The sequence below is a fragment of the Alligator mississippiensis genome, chromosome 3 (genome assembly GCF_030867095.1).
Source record: "Alligator mississippiensis isolate rAllMis1 chromosome 3, rAllMis1, whole genome shotgun sequence".
NCBI lineage: Eukaryota > Metazoa > Chordata > Crocodylia > Alligatoridae > Alligator > Alligator mississippiensis.
Window position 1 is genome coordinate 147,916,579 of NC_081826.1, and position 20,769 is coordinate 147,937,347.

The 20,769-nt window shown below is 45.7% G+C and overlaps 1 protein-coding gene across 1 annotated transcript in view; it reads left to right on the forward strand.

Moving 5' to 3' along the window:
- The first annotated feature begins 259 nt into the window (after positions 1-259).
- IGFBPL1 (insulin like growth factor binding protein like 1) overlaps positions 260-20,769 on the forward strand; it is a 40,727-nt gene continuing 20,217 nt past the window's right edge. The window contains exon 1 of the mRNA XM_059724508.1: positions 260-695. Within this exon, the coding sequence (XP_059580491.1) occupies positions 275-695 (421 nt within the window). The 5' untranslated portion in view covers positions 260-274. The remainder of the gene's footprint in view (positions 696-20,769) is intronic.

The following is a 20,769-nucleotide window of genomic DNA, read 5'->3' on the forward strand; positions in this document are numbered from 1 at the left end:
GCCCCGGGCCCCGCACCCTGCCCGGGTCGGCTTTGGAGGGGGGGTGTCACCCAGCGACTCTCAGGCAGGGTGTCACAGGGACCCTAGTGGCCGGAGAGGCGCTGGCAGGGAGCCCGGAGCTGTCGGGCGGCGGCTTCTAAGAGCGGCCCGGTGCCAAGTGGCGTCCCGCGGCGGGGGTCGAGAGCCGGAGCCGGAGCCGGCAGGGACGGCGCGGGCGGGGCGGGGCCACAGCTGTCAAAAGGCAGCGGCCGGCGGGGCGGCCCCAGTCTGCACCATGCCGCTGGCTGTGGCGCTGGTGCTGGCGCTGGCGCTGGCGGGGCGGGCGGGCGCGGAGTGTGGGCCGTGCGAGCCGGGCGGCTGCCCCCCGGCGCGGTGCGCGGCGCCCGAGCTGGCGGCGCGGGACGAGTGCGGCTGCTGCCCGCTGTGCCTGGGCGCCGAGGGGGAGCGCTGCGGCGGGCGGGCGGGCGGCGGCGCGCGGGGCCCGCGCTGCGGCCCGGGGCTGGTGTGCGTGAGCCGGGCGGGCGGGCCGGGCGCCGCGGCGCCGCTGGAGGGCACGGGCGTGTGCGTGTGCAAGGAGGACGGTGCCGTGTGCGGCTCGGACGGGCGCTCCTACCGCAGCGTCTGCGCCCTGCGCCTGCACAGCTGGGCCGCCCGCCCGCGCCTGCACAAGGCGCACGACGGCGAGTGCAAGCTGGGTGAGTCCGGCGGCGCGGGGCGCGGCGGGGACTGAGGGAGGCCGGGCAACCCCTCCTGGCCCTAGCCAAGCTGGCAATCTGCCTAGCCGCGGGGGAGGCTCTGACCTGGACTGAGGACTGCGGGACCCTTTTCCTGCCCCTCCTCTGGTCACGTCTCCAGGCAGAGTTTCATTGGGCAGTGCCCACTGGCCCCTTGGACTCGTTCAAGGGTCCGTGGGTGCTGTCCACTGTGCTCCACTGCAAGTGGTCCCCCCTGTCGGGGCACTGGTTTTGAAGCTTCACTCCCATCCCTGTTTCGTCTTTTTATTTGTCCCATGAATTCAGTGAACACATACCCAGTAGCCCCTGTGTCACCCAGTGGCGGAGCGGGGATGCTGAAAGGGAGAGTGAGCTGGGTGTGCCCAGGGGTTTTTTCTTTCCCCACAGTTCCTCCCCCCCTTGCAGCCTCCAGCATTTGAGGTCTAGGAAGTTGCAATTTAGATGTGGTCTCCCTAAATCCCATGCTCAATAACTAACATGGGCCAGTGCATGCCTTCAGATCGGCCCCCACAGCAGTCCATAGAGGGTACTGGGGTTTGCGGGTGTCTGCCAGCTGCTGCACTGGAAGTGTGGTCAGTTCAAGTGTGCAGGCAGATGTTTGCAGGGGGAAACAGAGTCGGAGTCACGTTTGCACCTGCAGAGAAGGAGCCGAGCAGAGGCTGGAGGTTGGGGAGGGGGTATCTGGTCATGTCTGGACAGTTCCTCATGGGGGTGATGTGGGGAGGGTGCTTTGCCCATGTAATAACTGCCCGTGCTGCAGAGATAAAGCACTGTGTAAGCATTGCAGTAGCTGGCCTGCTTGCTCCTAGGTCTTGACACATTCTCTTCTTTCCTGCTCACCTGAGTGGCCTTTTTGGACATCTACAGTGTATTTTTGGTACTTGTACATTCAGAGGTACTCTGTCTCTGGATGCATAGCCACACACATGTGGCTGACTATGTATACTGTATATCCAGACTGGCAGCAGCAAAGCATAGAATGAACCCTCCCATCATTTCCCCACAGAAGGAGCTGAGGAGGCCAGAGGTCCTGAATCCTGCATGCCTCACACCTAGAAGGGGGTTTTGAACTTAGGCCTTTTTGACTTTCCAGTCCAGCACTCAAACTCCCATACAGCAAGTCCACCATCCTTCAGCTCCTTCTCTGGAAATTCTTTTGAAGTCAGTACTGGGTGGCCATGAGCAGAGCCCAGAGGAAGAGAGCAAGCCAGAAGATGTGTGATTCTGTAAGCAGTGGCAACGCATAGAGCATGCACGGGGGTAAACATGCACCCCCTGTCAGGCTGCGCTCCCAGTTTAGGCGATGGGCAGGGGGGCAGGCAGGAGGACCGGTGACCCGCCATGAGCTCCGGCCAGGGAGCGAGGCTACCAGCAAAAACCGCCGCACCGCTTCTAGAAGTGCCCCGCTGACCGGGGGGGGGCACTTGCCCCCCCTGACTCAAGAGGCATCAGCCACCCATGTCTGTAAGGCACCTGCCAGCCTGGAAAGTGAGGCATGAATTCTGGTTAGGGCCTTTGTTCCCAGTGAAGCAGTAGCTTCCGCCTGCCCTGCCCTCCATCTTTCTTTTTCAAAACTATGTCAGTGGCTCTGGTTCAGAGGGAACACTGTAGAAGGCAATGAGCAATGCATGACCTGTGGAGTGGTGGTTGGACTGCTGTGCTATGTTTAAGAAGCAAAAATTAGTCCTGGCTCAAAACCCCTAAGACCTCCAGCATTTCAGATAAGTGTTCAAACCTGATTTGTGATTAGAGTGTTGAGCTGGGAAATAAAAGAGGCTCTGGTTCACTTCCCATGGGCAATAGGCTCCCAGGACTTCCAACATCCTGGGGAAGAAGAAAAGACTGCTCTTGGGGGAGACCAAGGGGGTGTACAGCTAAGAGTGGGTAGCCCTGGGACAGAGCTCCACCATGCTGACCATAGGAGCAGTAAAACCACTAGGCAGTGCTTCTGGCTCCAGCCTCATTATCCCATGGATAGTGGGCTCAACTCAATCCTCAGAGCTGTCGGGTGTGTGTTCTCCCATGTCCAGAGTCCTCTAAGTTCCTGCACAGAGTACTGCACAGAAGTACTCCAGCTGCTATTTTGGCTGGAGCATACCCCCAGGTCAGGGACCCTGCTATCCAGCCACTCTTATTCTCCAGGTAGTCTTAGCCAGCTGTGGGTTTCCACCTCCCACCTCAGTAACTTGAGAGCAATATGCCACAGCACCCCATGATCTCACGAGTTTCCAACGCTCACAAGCCATGCACCTGGTGAAATGGGTTCACTCACTTTTGATATTTTCCCTGAAAGAAATGCTTGATTTCCAAGCTGGCTGGACACACACACACACACAGAAGAAATGGTGTGTCTGCCAAACTGGGTTAAGTGTTGCATGTTGTGGGCTTGGCTCTGAAAAGGGCTGAGCAGTCATGACCCAAACCAGCAAGGCACTTGGGCATATCCTCAACTTTGAGCTTACAAGATGAGACCATTAAAGTTAAGCATATTTTTAAAGTTAAGCATGAGCTGAAGTGCTTTTCTGAACTGTGCGAACTGAGGGAGTAATACAGAAAAGGCCATTTGAGAGGATCAGGTAGTCAAACACTGAATGAGTTCATTTTAGAAGTAAGCAGTTTCATCTGTGACAAAGTCATAATCCAAACATGTCAAGGTCTGTAGAAATCTTTCAGTGCTAATTCTTTTGCTTGGTGAGTGATATTCCTAAACAATAACTTTTCTGAGTTTCTTTTCTTAAAATTATAAGATGCTTGTAGATGAGGGCACTTTCAAAATGTTCCTCTCCAGACACACATGGGTAAGTTCTGTCTTGAGTATTCAGCTTACCCTTCCAATGAACTAATAACTCAGTGCAACTAAGTCCTTTTAGAGGCAAACATTTTCTAATCTGCAAGTGTTTCACAAACATTAGCTAGAGCATTTCAGAACATGATTCCAAATTATATGTAATTACTTCTGATACTGAAAAAAATGGCACTCTGCTTTTTATTATAGGACCGTGGCTCATACAGCTAACACTGTCAGTGCTTATATAATTAATCTGAATTTTCAGAATAATTAACTTGATAATAAAAATTCATGTAGGGCTAAAATTTAACACACAAATACTCGGCACATTAAAAACAAAATAAAAATAAGGGATGAAAATGAATGCCCCCACCACCACTGATCATTCCAGAAGTTCCTTGTATAGTAAAAACACGCCACCACCCTCCAAAAGACTGTGACATTTAGTGACTTTTTTATCATTGATTCATAAGTGGAAGCTCTGATTATTTATTTTTAATAAACTGTGATTAGCAACTAATCGGTTGGAGCTGTAGTCACATCTGGTAGTTCAAAAAGTAGTTTGTACTGGCCAGGAGAGGATTTTGTTCCTTAAAACCTGGCATATAGAAATCTTTTCTGCACAGATTCTTAATGCATAGTTAGCATTTTGAGTAGATACACAGTTAAACTTCCATTAAATTAAGCCCCTAGATAATTCTACCCTCTGTTGTTTTCCCAGAACACTGAATATAGCCCCATCCTCCGTGATCCAAATCTTAAACCCAGAACAAAGCCAAAAGCACGGGGGATCTCTGACAGACATTGACTCTCCTCTGCCCCCTCATAGCCCCACTAGCACTGCTACCCAGCTGCTCCCACAGCCTCAGTTCTGCATTTTCCCTGGGGACCATTGTACTTCGTCCCTACTGTGCAATTACAGACACACTGGGCATTACCCCAGCCTGGCTCCCCCCAAAAACCCTCCCCCAGTGCTCAGGAAGTAGCATTTGAGCTCATTTGGGAGGCTTCCTCCTAGATCTGCTGCATGCTGGACATTCTGCCCTGCAAGGGGACAGAGGAGGGCATGGGGTACAGATTTTGCTCCTTATTGTGGTCTGTGTGGAGCCAAAGGGGTCTGCCTGAAAGCTTAAAACATGACCTTCAGAGGAGTGCAGTAGTCATCTGTCTGTGCTGTCCTGATGACAGGACACAAGCCAGGTAGTTCCAAGCATCTTGTACTCAGTCCCATCAAACTGGTCCAACAACAGCATGACTTGAAGAAGGGCTGTCAGCTTTCATGTTTTCTTCCCTTTGCCAGTCACCTCCCCTCCACAATGTTATTTAACTATTAGTGCTAGTTAATATTTTATTGCATCTTCTTCCTTTTGTTCCGGTAATGATAAAAATGCAGCCAAAGAGGGGTACATTTATGTATAAGTAAGTACCTCATTATATCGTAACCCAGGGGCACTAATTTATTCAGCTGTAATCAGTGGGGTAATTTTTAACAGTTCCCTGTGGGACCCAGGCTGCGTGCAGGCTGGGCAGGCCTGGAGAACAGCTGCTTCCTTTACTATTTGTAATCAAACCATTCCTCCTCATTTGTTTATTTTTTAATGAGCATCTCTGAAGCCTGTAGGGGGAAAAGAGCTCCTGAATTAAACGTGGTTTCCAGTTTCATTGTGTCTAGCATCCCATATATAGCATAGATATATTTCAGAGACAAAATGGCATACCTGGAGGTCTGTTTAAAGTGTACAATCGCCACTCTGGCTTTTAAATATCCAAACTGGTATAATGGAACATGGGCTTACTGACAGCTTTGAATGATGGGGATATATGAACAGAGCTTACAGAATTCTGCTGCCTGCCTTTTCATCAACTCTAATTTCTAACAAATGCATTTATTAAAAGACTTTATACCATTTTCCAGAGACAGGCCTGGTTTCTACAATCCCACAGGAGGCTGAGCTTCTAAAGCAAGAGAATCTCCCATGCTATGGGCTTTTTGAATGGCTCTTAGAATCCTTTGAGCCACTGACACCCCAAGTGTTCTTTACAATGCTCTGCATATATCAAGAAATAAATTCCTGATCTCCTTTCATCTCCACCACCGCTTTTCACACTCCCTTTAATCCTTTCGCTGACTCAACCAATAAGAGATTAGGCAAAAGCTGTGCTAAATTCAGTGCCAGGGCAAACACAATTCAATATTCATAACTTAGACTTGTGTTGGTTAGTTTCAATGAGCTTGGCTTTGTCTCCTCTTTTTCCTCATTATCTGTTTTTATGACTCTAATATACTATAACAGGTTTCAGTCATGCTCACTATGGTTAAAGTTGCAAATAAGTTCCCATTAAAACATCCTGTTACAGACACTTAAAGGTAGGCATTTTTCATGTTTGGAGCACTCCTGGAAGTGAATATTTTATCTTGCTTTTTTTTTTAGAACTATTTGAGATAAATATGTTTAGTCGCTTTTTAATTGTATAGAGGGCAGAACACAATTGGTCTTTGCAAAACATGGAAATAGTACGGTATATGCTTTTTTTCCCTAATAGCACTACAGAAATGATGAGGTTAGCACTAACATCGTATCTTAACATTCAGGCATTTGGCATTATTTAATTAAAATTATTTGGCTATTTTAATCTTTGGTTTAAGTCAGAGTGAGACTTCATAAAACTAATTTAAAAATCTGTTAGAATGCTAGGTTAATATGCATAATGGACTCAATGACTGCTGGATTTTTAACATGTACCAGTACTGGTGGGATATTTTATCCAAATTTTACCAAACCATGAGCACCAAAAACCAAATGAAGTCCTGAAGACTTTTAAAAGAAGGTAATGCACCTTTATTCATACAAATAGTCCTATTGATTTTAGGGAACTACTCCAAGCTTAACATTTAGCCTGTCTGTGCATAAGGCTCTGCAGTATTTGAGCTTATGTTGTATTTTTGTCACAAACTTTTTGTGGTCTAAAATCTTTTTTGTCACTTAAAAATTAACTTGAGAGAGGCATACTTTTCAAAAATAAGGTATTTTGATACTAGAATTATGTATTTCAGGGTGAGTTTGAGAATTAAAAAGCATCTCTGGGACTTGAAAGCATAATTCTCACTACCTTCCAGCTGCACAAAGGAATAGAGTTTGATCAGAGCCTTTCAGCTTTCTTTTCTCATGGAGTTCTTCCTATTAGAGGTGATGCAGGTTGTGAATACAGCATGAGATATTGCTTATTGTTGTAGTGTGTGTTTGCATATGGCTCGCATACTGAAGATGTTAATGATGAGTCTACGGACTTGTCCTTTCAGCATAGACAGCCATTTTAAGGATGAAGCTTCATAGGAGAAAAACGTTGATGCAAAATCAGAAATCATACTATCCCATTAGAAAAGTACAAAACATCCAGTAAAAACTAAAATAATAAAATACACACAGTTAGGCATGCACCAAGCATGGAAAAATATCTCCTTTAATACAATAATGGCTACAGACTGTACATGCCAAAGCAGCTGTCTTTGCTTGGCTCCAACTGTGATCCCTTTTTTACTAGTATTATATGTCCCCTAAAAGCCATGGAGGCTGATCTTGCAGAATGGATATTCAACCAAGGCCTTGGGCTCTGAAATACGATGAGAGTTTGGAAGTATGGGTTGGATGAGTAGACTGTAAGGTGGATAGAAAACTGGATCAATTGTTGAGCTCAAAGGGTAGTAGTCAATGGATCAAGTTCTCGTTTACAGCCAGTATCAAGTGGAGTGCCCCAGGGGTCAGTCCTAGGGCCAGTTTTGTTCAATATCTTCACCAATGATATGAAAGCTGGGATGAAGCGCACCCTCTGCAAGTTTGTGGATGACACCAAGCTCAAGGGAGTAGTAGATACGCTGGAGGGTAGGGCTAGGATTCAGAGAGACCTCAATAAATTGGATGATTGAACCAAAAGAAACTTCATGAGGTTCAATAAGGATAAGTGCAAATTCCTTCACTTAGGACAGAGCAATCCCATACACTGGTATAAGCTGGGGACTGACTGGCTAAGCAGAAGCTCTGCAGGAAAGGACTTGGGAGTTACAGTGGACCGTAAGCTAAATACGAGCCAGCAGTATGCTCTTGTTGTGAAAAAAACTAACAGCATACTGAGTTGCTTTAGATTGAGTGTTGTCAGCAGATAGAGAGAAGTGATTCTTCCCCTCTATTCAGCACCGGTGAGGCCACATCTGGAGTACTGTGTCCAGTTTTGGGCCCCCCACTACAGAAAGGTTGTAGACAAATTGAAGAGAGCCCAACAGAAAGCAATGAAAATGGTTAGGGGACTGGGGAACATGACTTAAGAGGAGAGGCTGAAGGAACTGGGTTTATTTAGTCTGGAGAAGACTGAGGTGGGATTTAATAGCAGCTTTCAACTACCTGAATGGGGTTCCAAAGTGGATGGAGCTGGACTGTTCTCAGTGGTGGCAGATGACAGAACAAGGAGCAATGGTCTCAAGATGCAGCAAAGGAAGTTTAGGTTAGATACCAGGAAAAACTTTCTCACTGGGAGGGTAGTAAAGCAGTGGAACAGGTTGCCCAGAGAGGTGGTGGAATCTCCATCCTTGGAGGTTTTCAAGATGCAGCTAGACAAAGCCTTGGCTGGGATGATGTAGTTGGGGATGGTCCTGCCAGTGCCGTAGCAAGGGCGGGGGCCAAGCTGGGCAACTGCCCCAGGTGCCAACACAAAGGGGCACCAATAGGCAGGGTGGGGCACAGGATGGAGCTGCAAGTGGCTCATTTGGGGGTGTATGCAATTATAGGGGGGTGCCCCCCCCCAGATTTGTGCACTGGATAAGGGTAGCCTGCCACTGCAGACTTTGCCCCGGGCACCAAACTTCGCTGCTATGGCACTGGGTCCTGCTTTGAGCAGGGGGTTGGACTAGATGACCTCCTAAGGTCCCTTCCAACCCTAATTTTCAGATTCTATGATTTCTAAATGAGAAGGGCCATCCTATGATTTAGCACCAGCAGCTGAGTGATTAGGACACTCACAGGAAACAAGAGTTATGTGTTCTGTGCCTATGATTCTCAAAAAAGTTTCCACAGCATCATAGGTCGCCACAAGGTGTCATATATAATATTAGCCCCGCTAGGTGTGCAAACACATACACTCATTTCACAAGATAAACCCAGATACTTCAACTAGGAATTCAAAGTGTCAAAAGCATTCTGTCCCGTTGTGGTCTTTTATAGTCAAGAAACAATTGGAAACTAAGAGCTGGCTTTTTCCAAAAGGATGCCTTGAATCTAAGAAAGTTGAAAGCCACTGCTTTAAACACTTCTGTTTCAGAAGAAGATTCAACCTGCATGTCTCTGACTTCTGGTCTGCTGCTTAAACTACCAAGCCACACAGGTCAGGCACTAGCCAACACCCTCTCCAGTCCTCCTGTAATGCAAGAAGTCACTCTGGCATCTAACACACACAAATCATAGGTTTTTCCCAGGTAGAATTCCTTAATGTATTTTTGCCCAGTCTACACACATTCAGAGCCATGTACTTGACTGACGTACGCTCAGCCTACTGAACAACTGCCAAAAATGACCATTCTGCAGCTGGAAAATGCCATTTAGGTGTGTAAAGTACAACGGGATTCTGCCCATTCATTTTTGGGGTCCAGAGAACCCTTAGATTTTGGTGCATATGGCCCTCAGTGTTTGTGAAGTTAGGGCATATTGGTTACCTGGTGGTAGTAGCCCACAGACTGTTTATTAACCTGTTCTCCACAAAACAGGTCTCAGTGGGTGTATTCACACATGACACTGCATCAGTGTAGCAATGTGCTATGGCAACGTAGCGCCCATGGGCAAAAAATGTGACGCCACAGCTATGTCACCATAGTGACACATTGTCTTGTTATAGTGCATCGCTGCAGCAATGTAATGCCTAAAAATAACTGTGTGCGGTGCATACAGTGCAGTACAGGCTGTTACTGCACCATCTTTTAGTACTTCTAAAAGGAAGTATTGAATGACAATGCAGTAACAACGGCGCCATAAGGGCACATGCGGACACCCCCAGTCTGTCTATCCATTCCACAGTTTTGCACTAGCATATGTGTCACATGCTTTAATTCAATTGTCAAAGTAGAGAGTTGTGTGTGTGGCTGTTGCCTGGGCTGGTTTGGGGTTTTGTTGGTGGAAGACAGAAAGCAGGGTGCTGTGACTGTCACCTTGATGAACCTTTTTCCCCATGGCCAGAGTGGAAAGGCTGGCAGTGTTCCCCACTGTGGCGGTTGAGTGGTAGGCCGGGCTGTGGCCAGTAGCCCCGAAACGGCAGGCGGGTACTTTTACCGATGGAGCGGAATTAGGCACTGAAGCGTACTGGTTGAACAAAGAGATTGTTTACTTACGCCATCGGTGTATACAGCGTAGGAAGAGTTGACTAGCTTAGTTGCAGTTACAGATGTAGAAAAGACACTCTCAAAGATGCGAGAGAAACGAGATGAGACGAGAAGAAATTTCTGTAACCGGCTTACAGCAGTACCGGGGTCGGGGGTACGTCAGGAGGGTCTTGTGACGGGGAGTCGTTGGTGGGTAATCAGTCCGCCAAATTCACTCCGAGATGTGCGCGGAGTTCTCCAACTTGGGCGGAAACTGCTTTAACTTTTATATGACTAACAAGCCAATCACTAGTCGCCAAATATGAATAATTTAGAACCGGCCAATGGTGGTGTGCGTGTTTGCATAAAGCTGGCAGGAACTTTTCACTGCACCGGGGTTTTCTACCGTGGCAGAAAATTCCACTGTGGCAGGAAACCCCACAGCGTTATGGACATCAAATCAGTGAAACCTTCCACTGTGACATAGGCGCTCAACTCATTTGGTTATGACACCCACATTAGTCAGGCCCAGGATTAACGTAATCTCTTATGACTGGAACCCTTCAGCTGAGAATGTCTTATCTCTAACTCTCACATGCTTCATCTTAGACTTTATGAGCTGCATTTTCCCAGAGGCACTGAGTTCTCTTGGCAGTTTAAAGATAGGAACACACCCTGTGTGATGGAGTTGGGACTGACACTGGAGACTCTGTGGAGCCAGCAGAGAGCTCACAGTGGCCTAGGCCAGGGAGCAGATGGACAGCCACAGTATCTTTATCAGCTGATGCCTTTCTATATTTCAAAGTTGGCTTCTGATACAACAAATGGAAGATTTGGGGTGGGGGTAGCGGATATAGAAGTAGATGGCAACTTGGGCAGTAGCATACGTTAGATGATTGAATATAAGATCCTGAGGAATGGAAGGATGGAGAGCAGCAGTGTAAGGACCCTGGACTTCAGAAAAGCAGACTTCGACTCACTCAGGGAATTGAAGGGCAGGATCCCCTGGGAGACTACTCTGAGGGGGAAAGGAGTCCAGGAGAGCTGGTCATATTCAGGATCTTCTATTCAATCATCTAATGTATGCTAGTGCCCAAATTGCCATCTACTTCTACATCCCCCTCCCCACTCCGCCAATTCTTATGTTTGTTGTATCAGAAGCCAAATTTGAAATATAGAAAGGCGTCAGCTGATAAAAATAGTGTCACTGTCCATCTGCTCCCAGGCGTAGGCCACTGTGAACTCTTTGCCGTGGGCAGAGAGCTCATGTGGACATTGGTGTCAGAAGCAGACTGGGCAAGTTCGCCGATGACACCAAACTTTGAGGTAAAGCGTCCGCACCTGAGGATAGGCTGGTGATCCAGGCCAACCTTGGCAGGCTCAGAAAATGGGCGGATAAAAACCTGATGACATTCAATACAGAAAAATGCAAGGTACTCCACCTTCGGGGGAAAAAAAACGTATCACACTTATAGGCTCAGCAGTGCTATGCTCACTAGCACCATGGCCGAAAGGGACTTGGGGGCATGATTGACCATAAGATGAACATGAGCCACCAATGTGATGTCACAGCTGGTAAAGCAAACAACACTCTGGCTTGCATCCATAGATGCTTCTCAAGCAAATCTCGGGATATCATCCTCCCACTGTACTCAGCCTTGGTTAGGCCGCAGCTGGAGTACTGCACCCAATTCTGGACTCCACAATTTAAAAAGGATGTGGACAAGCTTGAGAGAGTCCAGAAGAGAGCCATGCACATGATAAGAAGGCAAGAGAACAGGCCTTATGAGGAGAGGCTGAGAGCCATGCGACTCTTCAGCCTGGAGAAGCGCAGGCTCAGGGGTGACTTAGTGGCTGCCTATAAGTATATAAGGGGTGTACGTCAGAATCTGGAGGAACACCTATTCACCAGAGCACCCCATGGAATGACAAGGTCAAATGGTCACAAACTCCTCCAAGACCGTTTTAGGCTGGACATAAGGAAAAAAACTTCTTTTCTGTCTGAGCCCCCAAGGTGTGGAATAGACTGCCTCCAGAGGTGGTGCAAGCACCTATTCTGAACTCTTTTAAGAAACATTTGGATGCCTATCTTGCTGGGATCCTTTGACCCTAGCTGACTTCCTGCCCCTGGGGCAGGGGGCTGGACTCGATGATCTTCTGGGGTCCCTTCCAGCCCTAATGTCTATGGAATCTATTAAATATTTTAAAGAAAACTTATTGAAGGCATAGGAACAAACCATCATGATGTGCAAGAAGACTAGCAAGTATGGCAGAAGAGCAACTTGGCTTAGCAGGGAACTCTTCAGTGAGCTAAAACACAAAGAAAGCTTACAAGAAGTGGAAATTTGGACAAGTGACTAGGGAGGAGTAGAATAATATTACTCAGGCATGCCAGGATGAAATCAGGAGGTCAAAACACAACTGGAGTGGCAGCTAGCAAGGAACATGAAGAGTAACAAGATGGGTTTCTAGAAGTATGTCAGCAACAAGAAGATCAGGGAAAGAGTGGGTCCCTCACTGATTGTGGGAAGCAACCTAATGACAGATGATGTGGAAAAGGCTGAAGTATTCAATGCCTTTTTTACCTCAGTCTTCACAGGGAAGGTCATCTCCCAGACTACTGAGCCTGGCAGCACAGTTTGGGGAAACAGTAAGCAGCCAACAGTGGCAAAAGAACAAGTTAAGGACCACTTAGAAAAGTTGGATGTGTACAAGTCCATGGGGCTTCCTCAGCAATCACCCAAGAGTGCTGAGGAAATTGGCCAATGTGATTGGGGAGCCACTGGCCATTATCTTTGAAAACTCCTGGTGATCAGGAGAGGTCCCAGGTGATTGGAAAAGGGCAAATATAGTGTCCATCTTTAAGAAAGGGAAGAAGGAGAATCCAGGCAACTACAAACCAGTTAGCTTCATCTCAGTCTCTGGAAAAATCATGGAGCAGGTCCTCAAGGAATCCATTTCTAAGCACTTGGAGAAGAAGGAAGTGATTAGGAACAGTCAGCATCGATTCACCAAGGGCAAGTCATGCCTGACCAACCTGGTTTCTTTCTATGATGATATGAGTGACTCTATGGATGCACGGAGAGAGGGAGATGTGATATACCTTGACTTCTAACACGGCTTTCACAACATTCTCACAAACAAGCCGAGGAAGTACAGGCTGGATAAATAGACTGTGAGGTGGATAGAAAAGTGCCTGGATCATCACTCTCAGAGGGTAGTAATCAGTGGCTTGCTTTCTAGTTGGCAGCCAGTATCAAGTGGAAAGCCCTAGGTTTGGTCCTGAGGCCAGTTTTGTTCAATGTCTTCATCAACGATTTGGAAGATGGTGTATTGTGTACCTTCAGCAAGTTTGTGAATGACACCAAGCTGGAGAGAATAGTAGATACACTGGAGTAAGGCTACGATTCAGAGACCTAGACAAATTGAAGGATAGGACCAAACAATCTCATGAAGTTCAATAAGGACAAGTGCTAAACTCTGCATTTAAGATTAAATAATCCCATGCACCAGTAGAGGCTGGGAACTGACTGGCTAAGCAGCAGTTCTATAGAAAAGGACTAGGGGGTTACAGTGGACAATAAACTGAATATGAGCCAGCAGTGTGCCCTTGTAGCAAAGAAGGGTAATAGCATACTGGGCTGCATTAGTAGGAGTGTTGCCAGCAGATCAAAGGAAGTGATTCTTCCCCTCTATTCAGCAATGGTGAGGCCTCATCTGCAGTTCTGTGTCCAGTTTTGAGCCACCCACTACAGACAAGACGTGGACAAATTGGAGAGAGTCCAGTAGAGGGCAATGAAAATGATTAGAGGGGTGAGGCACATGATTTATGAAGAGAGGCTAAGGGAACTGGGTTTATTTAGCCTGGGAAAGAGAAGATTGAGCACAGATTTAATCACAGCCTTCAACTACCTGAAGGGTGATTCCAAAGAGAATGGAGCTAGACTATACTCAGTGGTGGTAGGTGACAGAACAAGGAACAATGGTCTCAAGTTGCAGCAAGGGAAGTTTTGGTTGGATATCAGGAAAAACTTTCTCACTAGGAGGTTAGCAAAGCACTAGAACAGGTTACCCAGAGAGGTTGTGGAATTTCCATCCTTGGAGGTTTTTAAGATGAGGGTAAACAAAGCTTTGACTGGGATGATCTAATTGGGACTGGTCCTGCTTTGAGCAGAGGGCTGAACTGGGTGACCTCCGGAGGTCCCTTCCCACCCTGGTTTTCTGTGATTCTATGGAATGGTACCAGTCCAGCCAACATGTGAGTCCACTTGGCCAGGCTTTGGCCTAAGAGAAAAATAATGACTTTTCCTAGAGAATCAGAGATGAAAAAGGGGTTTTTGCTACTATTGCCACCTGGTCCTATAAATTCATGGATGAGAGCCAAACAGGACCCTCAGCCATGTAGTATGTTGTTGAACATATGCTGTATGCTGTGGTGGAAAAAGAAAACAGCATTCCAGCTCTTGAAAGCAACGCCATTGCAGTCTTGCCCAAGTGAGTAGAGCCAGCCGCACTTCTCCTGGGAGCTGTTCTCTTGTCAGTATTGTGATAATAATTGCATTACTGAAGTTTTAATTCTGGATTGCTAGACACTTTCAGCAAGTCTGACAGCTCAGCCACTGTATGAAGTCATCCTAAGGCAAGGATTAATGGAATTCAAATAGACTGCTGCAAGTGCACACTAGATTCTTGTTTGGCAACCTCAGCAGGAGTTTTGAGCCAAACAAAATTAGGAAGCATTTTGGATGCTAAACTAATCGAAACTGGAGGCTGCCCCAGTAAACTCTGTAAATAGTGGACCTTTCAGTTAAAGCTGTTGCTGCAAGAGTTTAACGTAAATTAAAAACCAAAGTCTCTCCAGCCACAGGCTGTTGTGCTGTCGTATTCAGATTTGCAGTGTGTTACTAAGTAACTCAGAGGACTTGAATACCACTCTGTAAATGAGACAAAGAGGAGGCCTTCACGCATGAGTGCGATTCAAATGCAATTCGGCTTCCAGTGCAGCCTCACAGTTAGCTGAATTAAGCTATTTAATGTTTGGCATTAGAACTTTAATTTCAATACTGATTAGCATAGATCATTAGCATTATCCGTATCTGTGTGGCTGATTAGGTACAAATCTGGTTATGTTTCCAGATTGTATATAGTACACAAAGATGGATTGTTACAGATATCTTGAACTTCACAAAACTATTAGGTTTCCCATTATCTTTTTTAATTAAAATGGTTTATCATGAAACAATCATCAACATATCAGCAGATTGTAACCACTGCTGCTATTAACATAAAAATCCCTATTGAAACATCAGTCGGAGGCCTTGCCAAACAACTCTTGCATATGCTCAAAGACATCACAGTTTCTGAATATTTTCCATTCTGGCTGTCAAAGAATGAATGTCTTGGCATTCAGCAAGATGTTTCCTACCACCCCAGCCCAATTAAATGCTTTTCTCAGCTGCCATTTGCAACTCTTATTCTGTTCTCAAGGGCAAGTACACAACTGCCATAGGCTTTGAACATTTTCAGTTGCTTTGTCTATGTATGGCATTTTCCATGGTATTATTCACTCTAGTCCCTGAGCAGTGGGACCAGGTTATACATGCACTTCAGGAGCAAGGGACTACCTCTTACTTTGTTTGGATGGGGCAGAGGCAGAGATTAAAGCTAGGTCTCTCACCAAAGTCTTTATTCTTAAAATCACCCTCAGTCACTCTCTCTCATACTTTTAATGGTGGGTGCCCAGCAGAGACCACCCGCTGTGGTTTTATTGAGTGGATGGACAACAAAATGACAGATGAAGTTCAGTGTTGTTAAGTACCAAGTGATGCACATGTGAAAGAATAACCTAAGATGCACATATACAGTGATGGGCTTTGAATTAGCTGCTACTTGCTCAGGAAAGGATCTTGGAATTATTGTGGATAGTTCTCTGAACACATCAGGTCAGTGCTTAGGCACTGTCAAAAAGGCATATAGGACGTTAGGAATTATTAAGAGGGAAAATGAAAGCAAAGCAGACAACATCATTATGACATTGTATAAACCAGTGTTTCTCAACCTTTTCAGACTTAAGGCATCCCTTGATAAACTCAAGGCACCCTTTGGAAAATACCGGTTCTTAATTTTCACTCATTTTTGACCAAAGAACTCAAAGATTACCACAGGTCAGAATGTTTATGACTCTATGGATTCCTATTACAAATCTCTGGGTTTATTTTGTAAATCATGTGTAGGTGTTTGCACCTAACAGTGCTAATATTGTGCAGCATCCCATGGCACCCCCAAAAAGGATTGTGTTGCATCCCAGGGTGCTATGGCCCTCTGGTTGAGAATCACTGGTCTAACCCATCTCAGCCAAGTGTTTGTCTAAACTGCTGTTAAAACTTTCCAAGGATGGAGATTCCACAATTTTTCTGGGTAGCCTATTCCTATATTTAACCACCTTGCTGCAATTGAAGACCACTGTTCTTTGTCCTGTCACCTGCAGCCACAGAGAATAATCTATCTTCATTCTTTTTATAACCAACCTTCAGGTATTTGAAGATTACTGTCAAATCCTCCTCAGTCTTCTCTTCTGCTAACTAAATAATTCTAATTCTTTCAGCTTTTCCTCGTAAGTCACATTTCCCAGACTGCTAATCATTTTTTAAATCACTTCCCTGACTTGCAAGTGATGCTCCAATTAATAAAGCCTAGTATTTTCTTGGCCTATTTTGTAATAAGAGCGCACTGTTGGCTCATTTTCAGCTTATGGTCCTCTGTAACCCCCATGTCCTTTTCTGCAGTACCACAATCTAGCCAGTCATTCCCCAGTCTGAATGAATGCAAAGCAGTTGTTTCATCCCAAGTGCAGGACTTTGTACTTGTCTTTCTTGAATTTCATTTGATGGATTTCAGAACATTTCTCTGGTTTATCAAGGTCTTTCTGAATCCTTGTATTGGACAAATTTACGCAGTTCTACCCATTAGTGGTATTAAACATGATAGCTAAGAGTGTCACTTTCAAATGGCAAACAAAACTCTTGTTGCAGAGGCAATATCTTTTATTATACCAACTAAATAGTAACAAAATAATTTCTTTCTCTGCAAGCTGTGCAAGATGAAGTTTCATTTCTGCCTGGGAGAACTTTTACAATCTTTGAATTCTTCTTTGCCTGAGGAAGGGCATTTGGGCCTGAAAGCTTGTAAAGAAAGAATTTTTTTTGCTGCTATTTAGTTGGTCCAATAAAAGATATTGCCCCTACCACAAGAGTTTTGTTTGCCTATGCTTTTAAACCAACACAGCTCAAACGAATATAACTTCCAAATGAGAACTTCTGAGGCCTCTGAATGCTGGGAGCTGTAGGGAAAAAGCAACTGGGCATAGATAAGTTTGGGTGACATCTGCATAAGTATTCTTCCCCTTAGCATCTGTGTCACAAGACCCTAAGCAAGGCAGAAATCTGCTCTGACCCAGTGTGATAGTAGTCTTCCCCCAGTAGTCTCTTATGTTCATAAATTCTTATGTTCTAAGCACAGGGTATGTAGCTGCAGGCAGCATATCCCTAGTACTGTTGAAGGAAGCTTGGTCTTACAGATGCCCTATCCATCCATTTCTGCCCACATGCTCAACTAGAAGGGCAGTATTGGAACTATTCTGGGGAAATCCCTTGCAGCTGCATTCAAGCATGCTGAAGACAGGGCTCTTGAGAGGGACTGTGGGTTTCCCAGCCCAATTCAGTGATTTGCCCAAGGTCACACTGGGGAGTCTGTGACAGAGCTGGGGATAGAACTGAGCGATCCTGAGGTTCAAGCCATTTAAATGTCTAAATATCAATTTATGATCATCCCTTGAGGTACCCAGCACTAAAAATATTGGCTTAAAATCATACAGTGTGTCTCAGACAGAACTACAAAGGGTAAACACTTCTGAGTGGTGAAGAGAGCATGCTTGAGTTCACTGTGAAGCTTGAGACAGGCTATGCAGCTTGTTTTGCCACTGCTGGAAACCAGCAGATCAGAAGGACTGTAAACAGTTATGGGACTCCCAGTAGGCAGGGGAGAGTGTGTTCTGGGGAGCTTTTCCAGGGGAGAGATTGGCACAGACTGGTACCTGAGAGTCTGAGGAAGACAGAGTGCCTTCCTTAGCTGTCATGATAAGGGGTGAGGAAATCTTTAGGTAGGGTAGCCTACACCAGTGGGAGCCAGCCTTTTTGGCAGGCATACTACTAATTAGCCACTCTGATCCCTTTTCCCTGCCTGATCTGCTGTTCTGCTTTCTTCTTCCTTCCTTGTGCTCCCTTCCTGAATAGCTACTTTGCTTTCTGCTTCCTGCCCTATCTGCCACTGTACTACCTGTCCCCTCCCTGATCTGCCACGTGTCACCCACCCATGGACCGATGCCACAAGTTGGCCTCACCTGGTCTACATGCATATTGGTCTGTGGTTTGAAAAGCCCATTTCCCTTATGCTCTGCTTGTACTGTTCAGAGGAAGTAGTCCATTTGTCTGGTCACACTGCTCACCACTGACCACAGACTCTCCATGGAAAGAACCACAGGTATCCAACCCCATGAGATCTTCTGGCCAAGCACAATGGATGCACAGGACATACCACTGCATAAAAAAGCTTGAATTCCACCTGTGATGGGGTAAACGCATAAGGACTAACACCTAGCAGGACCCTCAGAGACCAGGGAGAGGATAAAGGTGTAGTTAAGCCTGCAACCACAACCAACAACCACACAGGCTTGTAAGGATTTCTGGAAGGTCCATGGTTCTCCACATTACTCAGGAGATCACAGGGGCTGTACTGTCTCTCTCCAAGCTTCTGTTACATTAATGGAATAGAACAATGTGTCCTGAGCACCTGCTAATAGTTCAGGTTTCTCTCTCTCCAAAGGAGAAAACTTGTCCTGGTATTCAGGGAGGTGGAACAGCTGTTGGTTAAATGCAGGGAGTGTGGGCTGCTAGATTTGCCATATTTTTTTTTTACAGTTAGACACCTGAGCTATTGTTCTCCCCCAGAAGTAATGTCCAGGGCTCCACTTTGGGGAGTAGTCCAGGTAGCGTTGAGAAAAAAGACTTCAGCCGCTCCAAAGTCAATGGATCTTCAAGATGTACTGCCTTGAACTGTGGTGTGAAACCTGCTTAAGTCTAGACCTGGCACCCTTTCTCTTCTGTTGGGTTGCACAAGTCAGTCATCCAGCTTAGCTCAGTTCCAGTGCAAGGTTGCTAAGGAGATGGGGCATTGTCTGTGGAGCTTGCCCCCTATGCAGAGTCCTGACAATGGTACTTGCTTCTACTCACACACAGAGTCCAGCTAGCCTGTCACTAGACTTGACTTAGCTAAGATCATGCTGTGGGTGAGAGGGTGTTTTATAAGATGAAAATTTGTGCAGATCCATGAAGTCATGCTGATGGATTGGGGAAAGAACAGGAGGTGACACGAATTAATGTTGAATCTACTGTCTGCATTGTGCCATCAGGATTGACAACCTATGAGGCTCATTAACCCTCAGCTGCTTCTGGATGTTTAGAAATCAGCATCAGCAAAGAGTTTCCATGTGTTTGGTGAGAAGGTTGTATCTTTTCTCACTGTATGCACAGTTAACTGCCCTCCTTGCCTCCAGACTGGATTACATTCCACTTGAGGCTGTATCTGAGGAGCATATAGAAGCTTCAGCTATGGCACCTTAGTGGGCATGGATTTATATCAAGGGCATATTGCACTGGATTCTAACTCATTTCCCAGGTGCAAATGAACAGGTTAGCATTAATCTGCAAGGTCCTTTCTGGTCTGGGCTCTAGGTCTCTCCAAACAGGAAGCTTTTTTCAGGCATGTCAAAAGCTGAAGCTCACCACACCTCATTTAAATGCTGGGTGGGTTCTGGCGTGAGGTATTGCTATTGGTCCTGTGGTTCTCTCCCCCAGATGTGGTTTCACGTAGTCTGAATGAACAGTTTGCTTATCTAGGCCCTTTTGGGGGAGGTTGGGAGATCTGATTTCAGAAGCTTTCATTGTTTGTATTTTGATTGTCTGCGTTTCCATTATTTCATCTTCGGTGCAACTCTTTTATGCACCTGCAAATCTGAAAGGTGCCGTATGCATAAAACAAAATAAATTTGTGGTAGCTGCAATCTCTGGGCTTGCTACATAACAACTATGTGCTGCTGAAGCCCATTGTTAATATGGAAGGGGAAAAGGAAGTAATTTGAAAAGAGAAGATACAGAAACATCTGTTGAGATGAAAACATTCTCCAGAGATTTAAGATTTACTGAGATTTTCTAGTCAGAATTAGACTCATGATACTTTTGCCCTTCTTCAGCCTGTATTGCTCCAAGATAATAATCAAAAGGGGAAAGATGATATGTTGCTTTATTTACCAAGATTTACTTCCAGTGATTTAGAGAGCTCCATTTTAAATTACTGCTTCAAAAGGTGGATTAAGCAAGGACAAAATCCCACGTAGTCTTTTAATTCTGTGTATAAGAAAGCTTTGTAATATGTTTTGTTTTTCATTGTTGTAGCTTTCTTTATTTGCCTGCCTTCTTTCTTTCTTGTTTATATAAGGATATATCTATGGTGTAGGATCCCAGTCTAGGAGACTTGTCCTAACCAATTTTCCACTTCTTGACAAACTGGACACTACTAGTTTTTGCCTAAAATCCCTTGCATATTTTTGGTGATGCCTTGCCTATTTGGAGTCAGATACTGAGGCAGACACATTTCTGAATACATCAGAGAACATTATGGAATAGTAGTAGTCAGTCCAGGTAAAATGTTCAGGGGCATCTAATGCTTTAGGAGCCAGGTTCTCATTGATTTTTTTTTCAGTGATTAGGTAGCCCTGATTTTTTTCCCTCCTATTTATAAATGCACTCCGCAAAAAAATCCCATAAACAGTAGGTTGCATCATAAAGCCAGCT